Source organism: Petaurus breviceps, unplaced genomic scaffold (genome assembly GCF_028583685.1).
Source record: "Petaurus breviceps papuanus isolate PSGF00001 unplaced genomic scaffold, PetGlider_PUasm1.0 90919, whole genome shotgun sequence".
Lineage (NCBI taxonomy): Eukaryota > Metazoa > Chordata > Mammalia > Diprotodontia > Petauridae > Petaurus > Petaurus breviceps.
The window spans coordinates 36,307,274-36,326,194 of NW_027187378.1; the positions used below are offsets into that span (position 1 = coordinate 36,307,274).

At 36.8% G+C, this 18,921-nt stretch overlaps 2 protein-coding genes across 3 annotated transcripts in view; one reads left to right on the forward strand and one right to left on the reverse strand.

Moving 5' to 3' along the window:
* Positions 1-3,190: 3,190 nt before the first annotated feature.
* Positions 3,191-6,899, forward strand: DKK4 (dickkopf WNT signaling pathway inhibitor 4). Its single transcript, XM_069075822.1, has 4 exons — positions 3,191-3,537; positions 4,393-4,546; positions 5,364-5,513; positions 6,649-6,899. Exons 1-4 carry the CDS (start codon positions 3,427-3,429, stop codon positions 6,897-6,899), a joined length of 666 nt encoding a protein of 221 aa, XP_068931923.1. The 5' UTR covers positions 3,191-3,426.
* POLB (DNA polymerase beta) overlaps positions 5,001-18,921 on the reverse strand; it is a 35,753-nt gene continuing 21,832 nt past the window's right edge. The window contains exons 12-15 of one of the 2 annotated variants that reach the window (XR_011166018.1): positions 11,356-11,420; positions 10,342-10,481; positions 7,925-8,078; positions 5,001-7,107 (exon numbers count right to left, since the gene is read on the reverse strand). Coding sequence is in view for 1 of the 2 variants with exons in the window: in XM_069075820.1 (XP_068931921.1) it covers positions 7,984-8,078; positions 10,342-10,481; positions 11,356-11,420 (300 nt within the window). In the remaining variant the exon portion in view is untranslated. Of the gene's footprint in view, positions 7,108-7,843; positions 8,079-10,341; positions 10,482-11,355; positions 11,421-18,921 lie in introns of those variants that run through there. The other variant, XM_069075820.1, reaches the window with a different exon arrangement.

Consider the following 18,921-nt stretch of genomic DNA (forward strand, 5'->3'; position numbering starts at 1 on the left):
TTTTGAGTTCCAAGTTCTCTCCTTTTCATTCCCTGCCCCACTCCTTGAGAAGGTAAGCGATATAATATGGATTATACATGTGAAATCATAAAAAAAATTTCTATATTAACTATGTTGCAAAAGAAAACACACACACACATAGAAAACAAGAAAAATAAGGTTTTTAAAAAGCATGCTTCAATCTGTACTCAGAGCTTATTAATTCTCTCTCTGGAGGTGGATAATATTTTTCATCATAGGTCCTTTGGAAGTTGCTTGGATCATTGTCTTGATCAGAACGGCTAAGTCTTTCACAGTTGATCATTATTACAATATTGCTGTTACTGAGTACAATGTTCTCCTGGTTCTGCTTGCTGCACTTTGCATCAGTCCATATAAATCTTCCCAGGTTTTTCTGAATGGATCCTGCTTATCATTTCTTAAAGCACAATAATATTCCATCACAAGCATAATACGCCACAACTTGTTCAGCTATTCCCAAGTGCCCATCTAATTATTTGCCAGTTTTCTTTTAATTTGTCTTTCACAGTATTTCTTGCATCTGTAGAACTGTAGAAATTTACATAATGTTGGATTAACCTTTGGAAACCCAAGACTACCTCCAGATCAGGAGGAGGCATTCAAGGAGAATTGTAGAATGATATTAGACCTGATGAAGTTTTAAAAATTATCTAATCCAAACTGATTTTCCACTTGAGAAAATTGAAGCCTAGAGATGTATCTTCTATTTCTCTTCTTTGCCACTAATCAGATGTAACTTCATGCAAGCCACTTAACTCTTCTAGACCATAATTTAACTCTTTCTTCATCCATAAAAAGGAAAGCATTGGATTAGGTGATTTTTAAGGTCTCTGGTTCCACCTGTGATTCTTTAATGCACAGCTTCTTAATGACAGACATGTGACTAGAGCCCATCTGACTCCCATCAGTGCTCTATATACCTTTCTGCCTCTGTAGACATTGATGCCTCCTTGTTTCCTCCTTTCCATTCCTATTGCCACCATCTTAGTCCAATCCCACTTTACTTCTGGGCCTTGCAATAAACTTTCTAATTAGTTTCACTACTTCTAGTCCCTCCCACAACTAATTCATCCTTTGTTTTATGGCCTAATCACCTCACTTTCCTGCTCAAAAATCTTCAATGATTCCCTTATTAATGAATGAATTTAAATACTAATTCTGTTCATTACTACCTATGCACTTTTGGACAAATCAAAAACACCTTTGGGCCTTAGTTTCTAGTACTAAATCTGGGATCCTATCTATAATCTTTATCTTGCTTTTCTTTTTTTTTTATCTTGCTTTTCAATGCTCCTCACAAGCCTCCCTTATCTTATACTACTCATATTCTCTACACTTCAACTAAACTGTTTTCTAGCAGAGCCTGCACTTCCTTTCCTCCATGCCTCTGCAATGCTTTATATATCTAGATTATCTCCCCCCATCCATATCCATCCTTCAAGATTTTTCTCAAATGCCTCTACCTCCATGAAGTCTCCCCTTTTTCCCCAAGGAGAGTTCAGATAGCACTTATATTTTTAATAGGCATTTTAAAATTGTACTTTGTACATGTTTATTTATATAAATCTCATCTCCCCCTTTTAGCTTCTTCATCTTCCCTCTGAGGGAAGGGACCATTGTTATTTTATCTTTAAAGTGCTTTCATTGCTTAGTACAAGAACTTACACATAGTAGGTAATCAGTAAATATTAAGTGAACAAATGGAAGAGAGGAGACCTTGGGCGCTTTCCCTATTACTCTCTGTAATGATTGACCAGCATCAAAATAACCATAAAGTATATTTCAGCCATGTCCTTATTATCCTATCAAAGAATATTTTCTCCAATAAGGGGGAGTGGTGTTAGCTAGCATAAATGGCTACCATTACATTAAATAAACAGTAAATAATTCAGTAAGGCTATGGAAAAAGAGAAATCGAGCCATACAGTTAAAACTTGGGTTATATGCACAACCCATGTAACCCAGTTTTCTATTGGTCATCATCTATAGTGGACTTCAAAATGGAGAGATCTCATAATTGTAAAGGAATAACTAGATAAATTCTAATGGATTGCTATGTTGTGAAAAACATTCTGGAAGCACTTTAAATCATGGTAAGCCATAAGTGAAAATGTGACAAAGGTCGAACTCAGTTTAGAAACACCTCGCATCTGAGATACTGGAATTAATTTAGATTAAAAAAAAAAAGAAAATGAAGAGGGAAAGTAACAATAGTTGTCCTCTCTTTAGATTCCAACCTTAAAGTACTTAAGACATTTGACTTGCCCTTGTCAACTATGCTGACTGAAAAACAATCTGATAGGAAGGAGCTGGAACTGGAGAAAAGCAATTTCTAATTAGGAAGTTTGGAAATGGGTTAGGATAATACTTAAGAAATCAGCTAGCATAAGGAATCTGCTTCCATTTAATTCATTATGAGAATATGATATAAATTACATCACATATAAAGTAAACCAATAGCTTTCTGCTAGTTCTTTCAAAAGTGGTGTGTAACTCAATAAAAAATGGACTTTTCGCTAACATCTATAACATCAGAAGTTTTTTTATGAATCTTGTCATTTTCTGAATTAATTAACCCTAACTTCAAACAATTTTTTTTTCATTTAAGGAACATTGTACCCTCTTTCCAAACTGATATTTAGTTGGAACAGGTGTTATTTTGGCAGCTGCTTTTAAGCTGGTAGGATTTTTTTACATCTGGATGCCAGAGTTAATCAGAAGGTGTTTTTCTACCTTTTTCACTATTTGAGGCACAGTTTAAAGGTTCTCAGTATATTTTGTAACTCGTTAATTTTTGGCATCCTCTCTCGAACACAGGCCAATATGATTCATTCTTTCTTTGAGCACAATTAGCTGTGAAAACAGATCTTAAGACTTTTTTTTGCAAAGGATTATTGAAGGTAGGAAATGCAGGTGATTATCAGAGTTTGCCTTTGATACAGACATCCTGCTCTTCTCGGAGCCCTTTGAACTCACTTTGATATGCAATAATTAGGAGGGATTCAGCCCCAGGAGAAGAGGCTGCTGCAGCCCTGCCTCCTCTCTCACTCTATTGAGTCCTTGTTTTGAACTATTGATCAAACAGATTTGAAGGGATTTGTTGAAGCCTGTGTGGGCTGAAGAGGAAGGAAATGTTGGGGGGAGGATGAAATGGGCACATCTGGCTATAAATACTCCAGGAAGGAGCCTACTGGTCAGGTTTCATTCATCACTTTTCACACACATTACTTAGCCTTGAAATTTTCTTCTATTGCAGAAGAAGCTTTGCAAGACTTTATATTTTTATGTCTTGGCAAAACTAATTACTAGTTTGAAGGAACACACGTGCAGAGGGACAGGTAGTGAGTGAAATCTGCAAGCAAGTCTCCTAAGAATAGCAAACACTGAGATCTGGATATCTGAAGAATGGTGGTAGTTTTCTTGCTGGGACTAAGTTATTTGTGCTCTCCCCTGGGAGCTTTGGTTCTGGATTTTAATACCATCAAGAGTTCTGCTGAAGTACAAGACCCTCGGAAGGTAAAATTTGTGCTGGGGATGAATGCTTATAACTGAGTTTGCTGTTTTAGTCTCATTGGTGAAGTTCCAGATTTTATAACGAAATCATTAAAATCCATAGGTCAGTCTCTTATCTGGAAGGGAGGAGGGAACTTGGGTCTTTTTCCATGCATAAAGTGAAGCTAATAATCTGAGCAATGAGATGCTGAGACCCATTCCAATAATGAACCTAAAGTATATTAAGGCTCTGGTAAGGATATGAATATGAGGTACTCTATAATGCTATTTTAAGGATAAAGAACATAAATTTATTTTGTTCCTTGGCATCCTTTCACTATATGTGAAGGCACTGCCACAAAGCCAAAGTACTAAATTTTTAAGAAGGTTCACAAAGAGCAAACAATTCCATGAATGGTGGAAACACCATAATAGCATGAAATCTGATGATTTTAAGAAACCAAATGTGGACTCTTGGAATGAAGCTGGCATATAATAATTGCTTAATAAATGCTTGTTGGGGTGAATTTTTAAATGTAGGCATTTGACTTTTATCCTGGTTTCACTTCTCAAGGTCTCAGTTCCCTCATTTGTAAAATGAGAAGGGTTAAATCAAAGGTTCCCAAACTTATTTGGCCTACCACCCTTAAAAAAAAAATTATTCAGCACCACCCTGAAAATTTTACCAACTAGAAAAGAAGTCTCAGATTAAGTGTACAATTGCGCCCAACTGCCCCCTTGGGGTATCATCACCTACTTTGACAGCCACTGGATAACCTCTGAGGTCTTCTCTGCTCCAAGTCCTTTGAGGCGTCTGACATCTTGGTGCATTTTCTTGCTCTGTGTTATGTATTTCATGGAAGTACTTCTACTCTACAGGGTTCTTCGCAGTGCTTGAATGACAAGGATTGTGGTGCCCAAAAATTCTGCCTCAAATCCAGGGATGAAAAGCCATTCTGTACAATGTGCCGGGGATTAAGGAGACGATGCCAGCGTAATGGCATGTGTTGCCCAGGGACTCTCTGTGTCAATGGTAAGTTGTCATGAACCCATGCAGTGCATTAAAGTGTATATAGCCCTTAAAGGACACTGCACATATATACCATATAGACAAGAACACTTCAAGGGCTCCTCTAAAAATTTTAGGTTTCTTATAGTTTTCACCTTAACTTAAAACATTTCTTAATGAGTTATTCTTAGTTGTATTTGTGTTGAGAATTTGTTGCTTAAAATGATCCAAAATTGAATACTGTATCTTGTAATTATTTCTTTATTCTTTTCCCCCACAATACATACTCCATATGTTTCCCTCTTAATTAAAAACCAACTTTAATTTTCTGGGACATGTAAAAAAAATCTTCCACTAAAGTCATCCTTTAGTCTTCATTATAGAATGGAAGTGACCCTGGGTTTTTGCAGGTTATGTCAATAGACCACAAGCCAGGTCCTTTACCAGACTGGAAAGGCTTAAAGCATAGACTGGTGTGTGTGAATTCAAAAGGCATTTATTAAAACACCTACCATGTACTGGGGAAACAAAGATAAAAACAGTCTTGGTTCTCAAGAACATCACATACTACTTAGGTTATATAAAATATAAAACAAATCACCGCAGGCAATCAATTTTTTAGCAAAAGCAGTTCAATACTATTTGGATTATGCTCTCTATCATTGCAAGGCATGCTAACAATGATAAAATCATGGTTCTTTTAAGTACTGACACATGCAACAAGCATTTAAAATAACAGAAATAGAAAATACAGGTGCTGCCAAAGCATATTATGATGTGTTCATATGCCTGCCCCCCAAAATGTTACAAATAACTCTAGCCTTGAATGACTGTCCCTCAGATGTCTGTACACTCATTGAAGAGACAACCCCAATCCTGGAGAGAAATGATGACCAAGGAGGCTTGGATTCTAAGGTGACAACTCAGCATCCAATTCAAGAAAGCAAACTCAAAAAGAAGCCCAACACTAACAAAGCTCAAGGCAGTAAAGGTAAAGACAATACTATTAACACAGTAAAATGATTTTCTTTTTTTCCTCTTGGCTTCTAGGATTAAGGTAGGAGATGAAACAAAACTTGTCTTCTTCAATATAGTACTACTAGAAACTTTTTTCTGCCTTCTCTCTAATCTAATTGTGCTGAAAAGCAGGAGGCTCAATCTTATGAGAGATAGTGGGTAAAGAACGAATTTGGGAAAAAGGGATAGGGAACATGAAATAAGAAAAGCAGAAATCAGTGCAGCACAACATGAATATACTAATCACAAACTCACTGATGAGAGAACCCACCAGTTTACATCCTTTGATTCTTGGACTGCATTAGTAAAAGAATGGTACTCTTTATATTTGTAGAAAAACAAACCTTATCAAGTTAAGTGAAATTTTCTAAATGTTTCATTCTGTTTTAATTTATAATATATGTTACTACGATAAAAGTTACTAAACTGTTCCACAGAACTCCATGATCAGAATATAGATTCTGTGAGAAACTGACAGCAAGATTTTCCTCTCTAAAATAGTAAACATAAAACCACATTACTAAATCTACTGTCATGGCACTTTTTAGGTATGAAAGCTTAATTCTAGCTTCAATATAGAGTCTAACTCCAAATCCCTTGGAAACTTAAAGCATTATATAATCTGAGAGTTGGAAAGGACCTTACCAGCCATCGAATATATATATATCCTAAAGCAACATTGTCAGAATTGTGGCCTGCAAAATGCCCAAGGGGAATCAGATTAAAATTCAGTTGGGAAATGTTTAACAAAATAGATAAAAAATACAATAAAACATAAATTATATTAATTTCAGGGTAGTTCGGTGGCATGATAGATAGAAGTCTTGACTTCAGGAAGACTCATTTTCCTGAGTTCAAATCTAGCCTCAGACACTTAATAGCTATGTGACCCTGAGCAAGTCACAAACAAACTCTGTTTGCCCCAGTTCCCTCATCTGTCAAATGAACTAGAGAAGAAAATGGCAAACTACTCCACTATCTTTGCCAAGAAAACCCCAAATGGGGTCATGAAGAGTCAGACATGACTGAAAAACTACTAAACAACATCAACACCCATCTACTAATAGAAGTGTAGTGTTACTAAAAGACCTATCTTGATTTTTTTACAGGGCAAGAAGGTGAAAGTTGTCTACGAACTTTTGACTGCAATCCTGGACTTTGCTGTGCTCGTCATTTTTGGACAAAAATTTGTAAGCCAGTCCTCCTGGAGGGGCAAGTTTGTTCTAGACGTGGCCATAAAGATGGTGCTCAAGCTCCAGAAATTTTCCAGCGTTGTGACTGTGGTCCTGGACTGTTTTGCCGAAGTCAAAGTACTGGGCCTCGAAAACATTCACGTTTAAGAGTCTGTCAAAAAATCTAGTCTCCAAATACTTCAAAATCTTGTGGAAACACAAAACTCAAACTGATTCTTAAAGCCTTTAATATAGACATTTCTTGTACTAGGATCATGCAACACTTGAAGTTAAAACTAGACTATCTGATACTCTGAAACTACTACTGTAAACCATGGTGGAAAAAGGAGCTGGTTCTTTGTCTGTGTTCTTCACTGTACATGAAAACTGAGGTCCCTGAAAACAAAAAAATGTAGTTTTAACCTGGTGACTCAATTAATAACAAGCCATTAAGTGGTTTCTTGACAGATATGGAAGAAAAGTGAAGGGGTATGTAAGCAATAGTAAATTAATTCCTATAGACTTAAGAGTGAAAATAATCCCTGCAAATACTGGTAAACCAAACATCTGCTGTTTTGATACTGATTTCTCATCCACTAAGGCCATATCATCATGCACAGATGAAACTATATGAGAGTTTAAATTAAATACATTATTAGAAAGAGTTTTACTAAGCAGATGACTTATTTTGTGTTATGGAATTCTAACCCCCAAGGAATTCTAGAACTGAAAATATACATTTCACTTCAAAAAACCTGGCCTTCAATACTTAGTATTTTTATCCTTAACACTTGAATGATAATGCCAAGAAAAAGTGAAGAGGACATAATTTAATAGTTGTAAACACAGAAAGATGAATTAGTTTGATTTAGAAGCCAATTTACTGGTGCTAGTTTCTTTTCAAGAGAAATTGCAGCTGTTTAGGTTATAATGTTTCCTGAAGCCCAGGTACAAGGTATCTGAAGTACAGGCAAAGTGGGGCAAAAAGTGGTAGAATAAAATCCCTCGCAGAGATCAACCAGTTTTCCTTCTCTCCATGATATTTATCTTAAATCCTTCATAAAGAATAAACATGAATAAAATGTGTATATTTAAATTGATCTATTTGCTAATAAAATAAGAATAATACCACTTGATTATGATGGATATTTTAATGGTTACAAGTCTAAAGAGTGAAGAGAAAGCTATCATTTATAAACAGAAGGACCCTTACACAGTAAAGTTCAAGAAATAAATATTGCTGTGTGGTGGCTCTTTGCATTGAAAAAAGCATCACTCGCTTCTGTCCTTGGGTTCTCGGTATTTCCACTGGATGTAGTCAAAGATGTCTTTCTCACTGTCCACTGGAAGGGGTTCTCCAGCAACTCCTGTAAAATGGAGGAGGAAAAATATTTTTAGAGTTCAGATCTGGAGCTTAATTCCTATGGCTCACTTTCATTCATCCCCCATATCCAATCAGTTGTCAAGTATTGTTAAATCTACCTTCATGATGTGTTAGAATGTAAGCTACTTGAGAATAGAAATTGTTTCATTCTTGGTATCTGTGTGCCCAATGCCTGACATGTAAATGCCTGTTAACTGAACTCTCTCTCATCTGTCCCCTTATCTTCACTCACACAGCCACTACCCTAGTTGAGTCCCTCCCTCATCACCTCTTATTTGGAATCTGCACACATTCCTAACACCCAGATCTGACTGTGTCTCTCTTATTTAATCTTCAATGGCTTTCTATTGGCTTTGGGTTGAAATAAAACCTTAGGGCTTTAAAGTCCTTCACAATATAGCTTCAGCCTAAAGTTTAAGACATTTCACAGTATGTCTTTTCACACATGCCATGTGTCCAACTTAAACTGGCCTACTTGCTGTTCCCCAAACTCAGAACTTCTCTCCTACCTCTGTGACTTTGTACAGGTTGACCCCCTTGCTTGGAATGCACTCTTCACAGCTCAGGTGTAGCTTCCTACAGTAAACCTTTCCTAATTTTCTAATTCTAAGTGCTTTTTCTTTCTTCATATTTTCTTCTATTTATCTGTGTCTATGTCAAATACCCTATCAGAATATAGACTCTTGGAGGACTCCAGAAAAACAGGACTATTTTCACTTTTGTGTGAATAGTACCTTGCAGATTAGGTTCTTAATAAATACTTGTTAAACTGACAGGAAAAAAGTAGTTAATTTGCAAATGTTAAAAAAGTTAGTTTGAAAAGGGAAGAATTTTGAAACAAGAGACAGAGAGCATTATGGGAGGTAAAATGGATAATTCTGATTATGTTAAATTTAAAAGGTTTTGCACAAACAAAACCAATGCAGTCAAAATATAGAAAGAAAACAGAAAACTGGAAAAGAATTTTACAGCAAATATCTCTAATAAAAGCCTCATTTCTCAAGTATATAAAGTACTGAATCAAATTTGTAAGAATACAAGTCATTCCCCAATTGATAAATAGTCAAAGGATATGAACAGGGAGTTTTCAGAAGAAGAAATCAAAGTTACCTATAGTCATATGAAAAAAAAAACCACTCTAAATAATTATTGGTTAGAAAAATACAAATTAAAACAACTCTGAGGTACTACCTCACACCTTTCAGATTGGCTAATATGACAGACTAATTGGCTAATATGACATACTCTTCAGATTGGCTATTATGAAAGAAAAGGAAAAAGATAAATGTTGGAGGGGATGTGGGAAAACTGGGACTTTAAAGCACTGTTGGTGGAACTGTGAAGTGATCTAACCATTCTAGAGAGCCAATTGGAAGTATGCCCAAAGGGCTATAAAACTGTGCTTACAGCAATACCACTACTGGGTCTATATTCCAAAGTGATCAAAAAAAGAGAGAATGGACCTATTTGTACAAAAATATTCACAGCAGCTCTTTTTGTGGTGCAAAGAACTGGAAATTGAGGGAATGGCATCAATTGGGGAATGGATGAACAAGATGTGGTTTATAATTGTAATGGAATACTACTGTGCTGTAAGAAATGATGAGCAAGATGATTTCAGAAAAACCTGGGAAGACTTACATGAACTGATGCAAAGTGAAGTGAGCAGAACCAGAACATTGTACAAAATAATAACAATATTGTAAGATGATCAATTGTGAATGACTTAGCTAATTTCAGCAATACAATGATCTAAGACAATTCCTAAAGATCTGGATAATGAAAATGCTATCCACATCCAGAGAAAAAACTGGAGTCTGACAGCAGATCAAAGCATATTATTTTTCACTTAATTTTTTTAAGGGGTTTCCTTACCTCTTCTTTCACAACATAACTAACATGGAAATGTTTTGCATGACTGCACATGAATAACTATATCAAATGGCTGTCTCAGGGAGGGGATGGGAGAGAATTTGGAATTCAAAATTTTTAAAAATTTATGTTAAAATTGTTTTTACATGTAATTGGGGAAAAAATACCTTTACAGGCATTATGCTTTCACGAGGATGGGAATGTTTCCTGGGATAAATATTGAACACTGATACAAAGCCTTGCTAAAATTAACCAAATCATTCACTGAAAGGTTTTCTAACAGATCCAACTTGCTAACAATGAAATTTCTCTGTAAATGACTTTCTTTGTTCAAAACAGCCATTTATCAATGCCAACAAAAGAACAATACTCACCAGTAACTCCCAAGGGCCGGATTGTATACTCATTGATTGTGAAGCCCTTTTCTAGGGCATGGGCCCTCATATTCTTATTGAAAATATCACTGCCAGTGAAGTAAAGAACACCACAGTAATACTGGTCCTTAGGAATCAATCTAAAAATATGGAAAAAATGGACAAAACTTTTTCTTATCTAATATGGTACATACTAGATAGGATTTTAAAGGTGCTATTAATGGTAAAAAAAAAAAAGCTGCTAATAAAAAAAAATATCATAGTATATAGTGCTTTAAGCCTTTGACAATGCTCCTCAACAGCCCTCTGAGGTAGGTAGGTGGGTAGGAAAGGCATTCCTATCATGTCCGTGTTAGAGAGGAGGAGATGGAGGGTTTTTGAGGTGAAATAATATGCCCATGGTGGCACAGGGAATATTCGAGGACAGATGGAGCTCTGCCTCAGTCTCCTGATGCCAAGGTCACAGATGCTCTGCTTTGACGAGGTGGCCAGATCACCTGAGGAAAACAGTACCATGAAAATGAAATTGGCCAAGAAAAACTTCTATGGATCCGAACTTAAATATACCCACAATGGGGCTAGTGAGAGTCACTGAAGGATGCCAGGAGGCAATATTCTGTTGAGGGTAAAGGAAGAGTGTAATAGCAACATCCTTGAATATTTCACCCCAACAGTCTTTGACTCTCAGACATGAATCTTTTTAGGTGCAAAGAAAAGAGGTAAGATATAGTCCATCATGATATACAGCTTCTCTGCAAAGAACAGAATAAATATTTGTTTAATGACCAAAGTCAGAGTTTGGAATCAAATTTCTTTATATACTTTTTCATACTAAACAACATCTGCAGAAGGACTATATGGTCTTTTGAAAATTCTTATTTTACTAAAAACAAGCATACTATGAATAAAGAAATAAAGTCCAGGGTTTGTCCATTTACTGAAAAAGAACTGGATAAGAAGGAGAAACAAAGGAAAAATTGCTCAAGCAAGTTTGAGACAGATTGTGAACAATACCTGATATCAATTCTTCTATAGGGATATGCAACTTCTTCATCTTCACTTGACAGCTGACAGACACCCTAAGAGCAAACAAATGATAAAAAACAGAAAAGATAATTTTAAAAATTTAATGTTTAATCACTTATTTTTAAAAATGCAGATATTTAAACCTATAATTTGGAAAGCTTAAGTTTTAGATCAAAACCCTTTATCTCATCAGTTTTTGATTTTATATTACTAGCTTCTGAATGAGTTCCCTGATATATAAGCCACTAATCACTGAACAATCTTTAGTAGCTTGCCATTATTTCATCAATAAAATACAACTCCCTTAAGTTCATATTTAAGACTTCCCCTAATGTGGCTCCAGCCTTCCTTTTCAATTTTATTACATACGCATTGTTCTTCTTTACACATTCTCCATTCTAGATAAGATGCAGGAGGCAGCCAGGTGGCTCAATGGATAGAGGCCTGGGCCTGGAGTCAGGAAGTCTTGAATTAAAATCTGGATTCAAATTGGTTGCGTGACTCTGGGCAAGTCCTTAAATCTGTTTGCCTCAGTTTCCTCAACAGCAAAATGGGGGTAATAATAATACCTACCCAGAAATCCCAGAGTTGTTATAAGGTTCAATAAGATAATATTTGTAAAGTACTGAGACAGAGTCTAGCATAGTAGGCACTATATAAATGCTGCTATTGTTATTAATAGTCCCTGGCCCCAGATCTCATTCTGATTTTTTCCATGGTTCTTTATACAGCACTTTAAATTGTGTAAAGTGCTACTGTTACACACAGTATCTCATTTGAGCCTCACAGCCTGCAGACTTAGGTGCTACAGGTATTATTATCTCCATTTTACTGTTGAGGAAGTTGAGGCTCAGAGAGTTTAAAGTACTTGCCTCTGTTTACATAACTATTCAATGTTAGATACAGGATTCAAGGCCAAGACTTCCTGACTCCAAGGCCAGCACTCTGTTTCCCTGTGATTCTGACTCCACTGGTCCTCTGGAGCACTGTTTGATGTGACTGTCCTTCACCAAATTAAAGACCGCTGTCATGCTCCCCTACATTCTCTCTTCTCCAGGTTAAATGCTCTTAACTCACATGGCTGGAACATAAGGCCTTTTACTGTCCTGGTTATACTCCTCTGGATACTCTCCAGTTTATCTATTTCCTTCCTAAAACATGCCATTCAAAACACTGAACACAATACTCCAGATGTTGTCTCACCAAGGCAGAGGACAGTGGGACTATTACTTTTCTTATCCTGCAAAGAATCCAGAAGTCAAACTATACATTTAACTCTATTCTACAGTTTTAAAAATCTATTCCATCCCAAAGAAAACAAGTGTCATATAGATAGTGAAACAGTTTCTTTGAAGTACAAAGTGTAATAAGTGAACTTTCAATATGCGGAAACAATATGAATAAGTACATATAGATTAATGCTGAAAGTAGTACTAATTTCAATTCTAATTCCATGAAGGGCTTTTTCAGGTGATAAAGAAAGCATTGTATTTTATTACTTTATAGGTGTCATCCCACAATGCATTTCTAGTCACCAAACAAATTTATACAGTTAAGATGAATTCTTTGTCCTTTCCAGAAATTTGAGGAGAAAGGCCTATAAGAGCACTGATCTATACTTTCTAACAATTTCATATTAATGTTAAAAAAGAAGGTAGGGGGTGGCTAGGTGGCACAGTGAGTAAAGCGCTGGCCCTGGAGTCAGGAGGACCCAAGTTCGGTTCTGGCCTCAGACACTTAACACCCACACAAAAAAACTAGCCATGTAACCTTGGGCAACTTACTTAATCCCAATTGCCCTCCAAAAGGCAAAAAAAAAAAAGAAGGTATGTCAGATTCCTTCATTTATTACTTGTATGAAGCATCAAGGCGCCCTATAGGAGACATTCTATACTAGGCCAGTCAACCCACCACAAATATCAAATCAACTACTACTTCCAGTGAGACTTGGATGGAGATGGCCTAGGACCCAGACCCCAAGAGCCTTAGGAATAATAATGCTCCCCAGACATCTAGCCCTGTTTCTAGCACAACATCTGAGGAAGCAAATCCTACAGAGAAGGGTCCAGCTGTCCCCACCAAGCTTAATGGAAGGCAGCCTACCTGAAGCAGCAAGGTACCCTAAGGGAGAGCCAGGAAACAGTTTATGACAAGACAGTCTAATCACCATTACTACCTCCTGAGACCTAGATAGCCCAGGGCCCTGAACCCTAGAAATAGCAGTTCTGTTCAAACTATCAGTCCTGCTTCCAACTTATGTTCCACAGTCATCACTGAGAGGGCAAATATCTGTAGAGAAGGGCTCTACCTTCCCTGCCACCAACATCAACAGATGTCCAATTACTGATATGTAAATCCATGAGCCCTGGGAATGGCTGGGCCCCAGTCTATCAGCTTTCCTTTTGCCTTAGCCCACTGGGTAGCAACCCATGAAAACATGGCCTGACAACTGCTTCTTTAAGAACTTCAGGTACAACTACCAAAAGACCTTCAAAAACAAGTTGTTGTCACTAAAGTCCTTGGGCCCTGTCAAATGATTTAACTGATGGGATTTTATTGTTGGAATTGATATTAAAGAATATGCATTGGGGTGGCTAGGTGGCGAAGTGAATAGAGCACCATCCCTGGAGTCAGGAGGACCTGAGTTCAAACCTGGCCTCAGACACTTGACACACTTACTAGCCATTTGATTTTGGGCAAGTCACTTAACCCCAATTGCCCTCCAAAAATCAAAAGAAAAAAATAAAGAATGCATTATCATTTACTTTGCTACTGTATTCTATTGGTCATGGGAACTTTCCATTTTACTTTGATGCTGAAAAGTGCTATATGTGTTGTCTCCCTGAATTAGTATGTGAGCCCCCTGAGAGAAAGAACTTTTTCCTTTTTATTTAAATCCCAAGACTTCTAGCAAAATGCTTTCTATATAATAAACATGTAATAAATGCTTTTTCATTCATTCATCCAATCTTCATGATAAAACACACACACAAACAGCAAGACCTGGGGTAGAATTTAGGCTAAACTGCTAAAATTTAATGAGTTCCCAAAGACTAGATTTTCCTCATTTGGAAGACTATACTTAAGAGTTTCTCATACAGAAAGGGGCCAATGGCTAGAGGATTAATAAAACTTTTGGTTAGCTTCACAACATGAAGCTCATCTTAGGCATTAACAAGTTTCAACTCAACTTCTACCCCTAACTGGATCAGAAATTATTTCCATCTGGAATTATCATACGGTAATACCTTACGGATACAGCTGTTTTTGTTCCTGAGGCAATAATCTTGCTGTTTGTCAAGTTAGTAAAAGGATTTTATCCAATGGTTTTTCTCCTTTCCTCAAGGCTAATTTGATTTCCTGCACTTTTGCTAGAGAGCTAGTGTTAAAGAATTTCTGTGTATTATTATAAATTCCTTGCTGGATTGAATGGATTAGCTTTGTTTGGCATTTCAATTGGATGGATTCATGTTGAGTGTTTGAAATAAAACCTCTTTGATTTCCTCAGGGGATTCTAGGTACCTTCTATTGTCCCTAACATTCTTACTACCTAATTCTATAGAAATTATTTGAGGCCAAGCTCACACTCAATATTATAGTTTAACTGATTCCTATTATAGTCAATAATAAGCACCTAAAAGGAGAAAAGCTCATTTTTTTCTTCTAAATGATATGGCAATAGAATAAACAGTACAATTATCTAGACTCTGATTAAACAAACAAACAAAAAAAAAGATTTGGAATAACCCCAGCTTTTAAAAGGTTAGCTTACTGCTGCTTAAAGGAATTAAAAAATATATATATATTACATCCTGAGAATAACTAACACAAATAGATGCTCACAACCTAACAGGCATTTTGGAACAATGTCAAGCCACTTCCCTGAAGTAGGTCAGAAAATGTTCATGATTGCCAGCCTACAGGTTATATTATCAAAAGGTCAGGGAATAATTGGTCTTTGTAACAGGACTCTGATAGTTTAACTCTACCTTTTAAATTTGAATTTACTTGAAAGTCATGTAGTCTGGGTTCCCTAAAATATCTCTTCTACTGTTGTACCACCTGTTCACCTACTCCTTGGCAGTCATTCTCTCCACATTACTCCTATTACTGTATCCTCACCTTTCATTTTCCATTCCTCAATGTTTTTCCTCAGTAGGTTCCCTCTATTCTAACAATCCATTCCCAGATAGTCAATCAGTCAACGAACATTTATTAAGCATTTATATGTGCCAAGCACTGTGCTAAGTTATGGAGTCACAAGGAAAGGCAAAAACGGAGCTCCTGACCTCATGGAACTCACATTCTAATGGAGTAGACAATGAGGTGCATAAAAATTACATGGAGAGTAGATGGGAGTTAAGTGATCTCAGAGGAAAAAAGCACTAGCAGCATAAGGGCATGGAAAAGGCCACCCAAAGAAAGCAAGTTTTGAGCTAAGTCTTCAAGGAAGCTTAAAAGGTATCAGGGAGAAGGATAAGCATGCCAGGCATGGGGGAGAAGCCTGGGCAAAGGGAATGAGATGGAAGAGGGAGTGCTGTGTGCAAGAAACAGTAAGGAGGCCAGGAAAGAGGGATCACAGAAGGTGCGAGGGGGAGTAAAGTATAAAAAGACTGGAAAGAGAAAGGAGTCAGGTCGTTAAGAGTTTTTAAATGACAAATACAGGGCTTTATATTTGTTTCTGGAGTAATAGGGAGACACGTGGATAAACCTATACTTTAGGAAAATCACTTTAGCTGGATGGATTAGAATGGGAAGAGACTTAAGGACAGGAGACCAACTAAAAATCAACTATAACAGTACAGATTGAGGTGATAAGGCTATGAACTAAGGTAGTGGCTGAATAAGTAGCAAAAAGGGGACATATACAAATACTGTGTAGATAGAAACAAGATTTGGCAAGAAATGGCTATATGGGGTGAGTGAGAATGAGGAGCCCAGGTAACTGGGAGGATAGTAATACCCCGAACAGCAGTTGGGAAGAGGAGACTGTTTGGGAGACAAGATCATGAGTTCTGTTTTGCACATGTTAAATTTACGATGTCTATGTAATATCCAGATTGAGATGTTCAAAAGGTGGCTAATGGTGTGAAAATGGAGTTCAAGAAAGAGAACAGCACTGGATATATAGATCTGGGAATCATCTGTATAGAGATGACTGAACCCATGGAAACCGATGAAATCATTGGGTCAGATCTCACAGAGGGAAAAGAGAAGAAGGCCTAGGATAGAGCCTTGAGGGACACCTAAGTTGGTGGGTATGACATAGAGAAAGAGTCAGTAAAGGAGACTTGAAGAGAGATCACATATATAGGAAATCAAAAAAGGAACACTGACAAAAACATGGAGAGAAAGTATTCAGGAGGAGGAGGTAAGCAATAGTGTCAAGTACTGCAGAAAGGCCAAGGAGGAAGAAGACTGAGAAAAGACAACAGATTTGGCGATTAAGAGATAAGTGGTATATCAAAATGAAAATAATATATAAAATATGTATGTGTACTTTGTATTTTTTTTCAAAGTGGTTTCACAGGTATCCTCTCATTTGAGGCTTATAAAGACAACTTTATGTCTAAAGTATGCAGAACAGATATAATCCTAATTTTACAGATAAGAAAACTAGGGCCCAGAAAAGGGGAAGATAGACAGATAGTTGGAATTACAATCTACATCTTATTTCCTAGTCTATGGATTTTTCCAGTATTCTGAAACATACAGATACTTTCCCTCTTCAAACATATTCTGATGCCCCAGGCAAAATTGTTCCAACCACACTTAGAAGGGTGAAAGTTAAGCTTTCCTTGTCCTTACAAATAAAAACTGATTTTGATCCTCTAAACAACAGAACCAAACTAGGGATCCTATGAGTCCCAAGAACAAGAGTTAATAGTTATCTGCAAAACTCAAATGCCTCCTATCTTGTGTATCATACAGAGCCTTACAATTTCCTAACATTATACCTAGTCTGAGTTACTGTATTTAAAACTGGTCACTTTTCCTTTTTATAACTGTTTCCTTCTGGAAAACAGTTCTGTATGATCAAATGAGATAAAATATATTGAAGCACTAAAATAATAAGGTACTACATAAATTAATAAGTATTACTACAGTGTTTAGCCAATTGCTGTAACCCTGGATATAATTTTCTGTGCTGCTGGGGCTGTGGTTATGCCAGTTAGAATAGAGTCTCTGAAAGTTTACCTGGAATAGCTCAGTAATTGTATAGTATGGTTAACTTATTATTCCTGGAGAGAGAGAGAGACAGACAGACAGACAGACAGACAGACAGACAGAGACAGACAGAGACAGAGAGAGAGAGAGAGAGAGAGAAAGAAAGAGAGAGACAGATAGAGAGAGACAGAGAGAGAGAGAAAGAGAGGGGGAGGGGGAGGGGGAGGGAGAGGGAGAGGGAGAGAGAGAGAGAGACAGAGAGACAGAGAGAGAGAGTGAGTGTGTGTGTGTATGTGTGATCACCCCAGATGACAAAGTTCCTACTCTATTTGTTACTGGGTAAATTAATTTAAGAAATAGATGGAATTTAGACCAGAGGTTTTACACTTCCAAATAGAGACTAGAAATGATATATGATTACAAACATTAACAAGTCAAAAAGGAAAAGGATTTTCTAGATTTATGAAGAAGCCTTTCCGTTGATACTTATAAAGTATTGTTTGATAATCTATCTTTAATCCATATGTAGTTTTTCCTTCTTGCATCTTTATCCCCTAAGCCTCTAGGAAGACTGAGGGATTATGATGACTGATTAGACTTCGTTTCATTGTAAAAGACTCCTATAACAGTGTTCTTCCATTTCCTTCTCTAATTATGCCTTGTTTGCATTCCCTGCCTCTCCCCTCATATATCTTCCTGTACAACTCCTACTCCTTTTCTCTCCTGTGTAAACTAATACTTTTCAGATTAATTCTAATCTTGATGATGGAAGAGGTCTGCCAGAAATTTCAAATTAAAGATGAATTTTAGGAATGCTGCAGTTTCACTAGAGTAGATATTTCTGCTGACACAGACGTTTAACCCACTATAACTTAGTAGATGGATTCTGAGAGCTGTCGCAGCCAAAAATTTTATCAGCTTGCAGTCAACTTTGGATGAACTTTTCTGAACTTGGCTAGAACTCCTGGACACAAGATATACAATCTATTATTAGGTGCACACTGAAAGCTTTTCCAGTTTCACAGAACCAGCCAGGGCTTGTGTTTCTGCTAATCCAGCTGTCAATAACTCAGGTTCACCTCCACATTATGATGAAGTATGAAAGTAAGACTTTAGCAGATAATTTTAGTAATGAATTTACTTTAATGGTAACAATTCTATATCTAAATCATTTAGTAATTTTAAAAATAATTGGATTAAGAAGCACTGCAGAGCTCCCTTGATTATCCTCTTCTTGTTTAGTCATTTCAGTTGTTCATGACCCCATCTGGAGTTTTCTTGGCAAAGATACTAGAGTGGTTTGTGATATCCTTCTCCAGCTCATTTTACAGATGAGGAAACTGAGGCAAACAGGGCTTAGTGACTTAGCTAGGGCCATACAGCTAG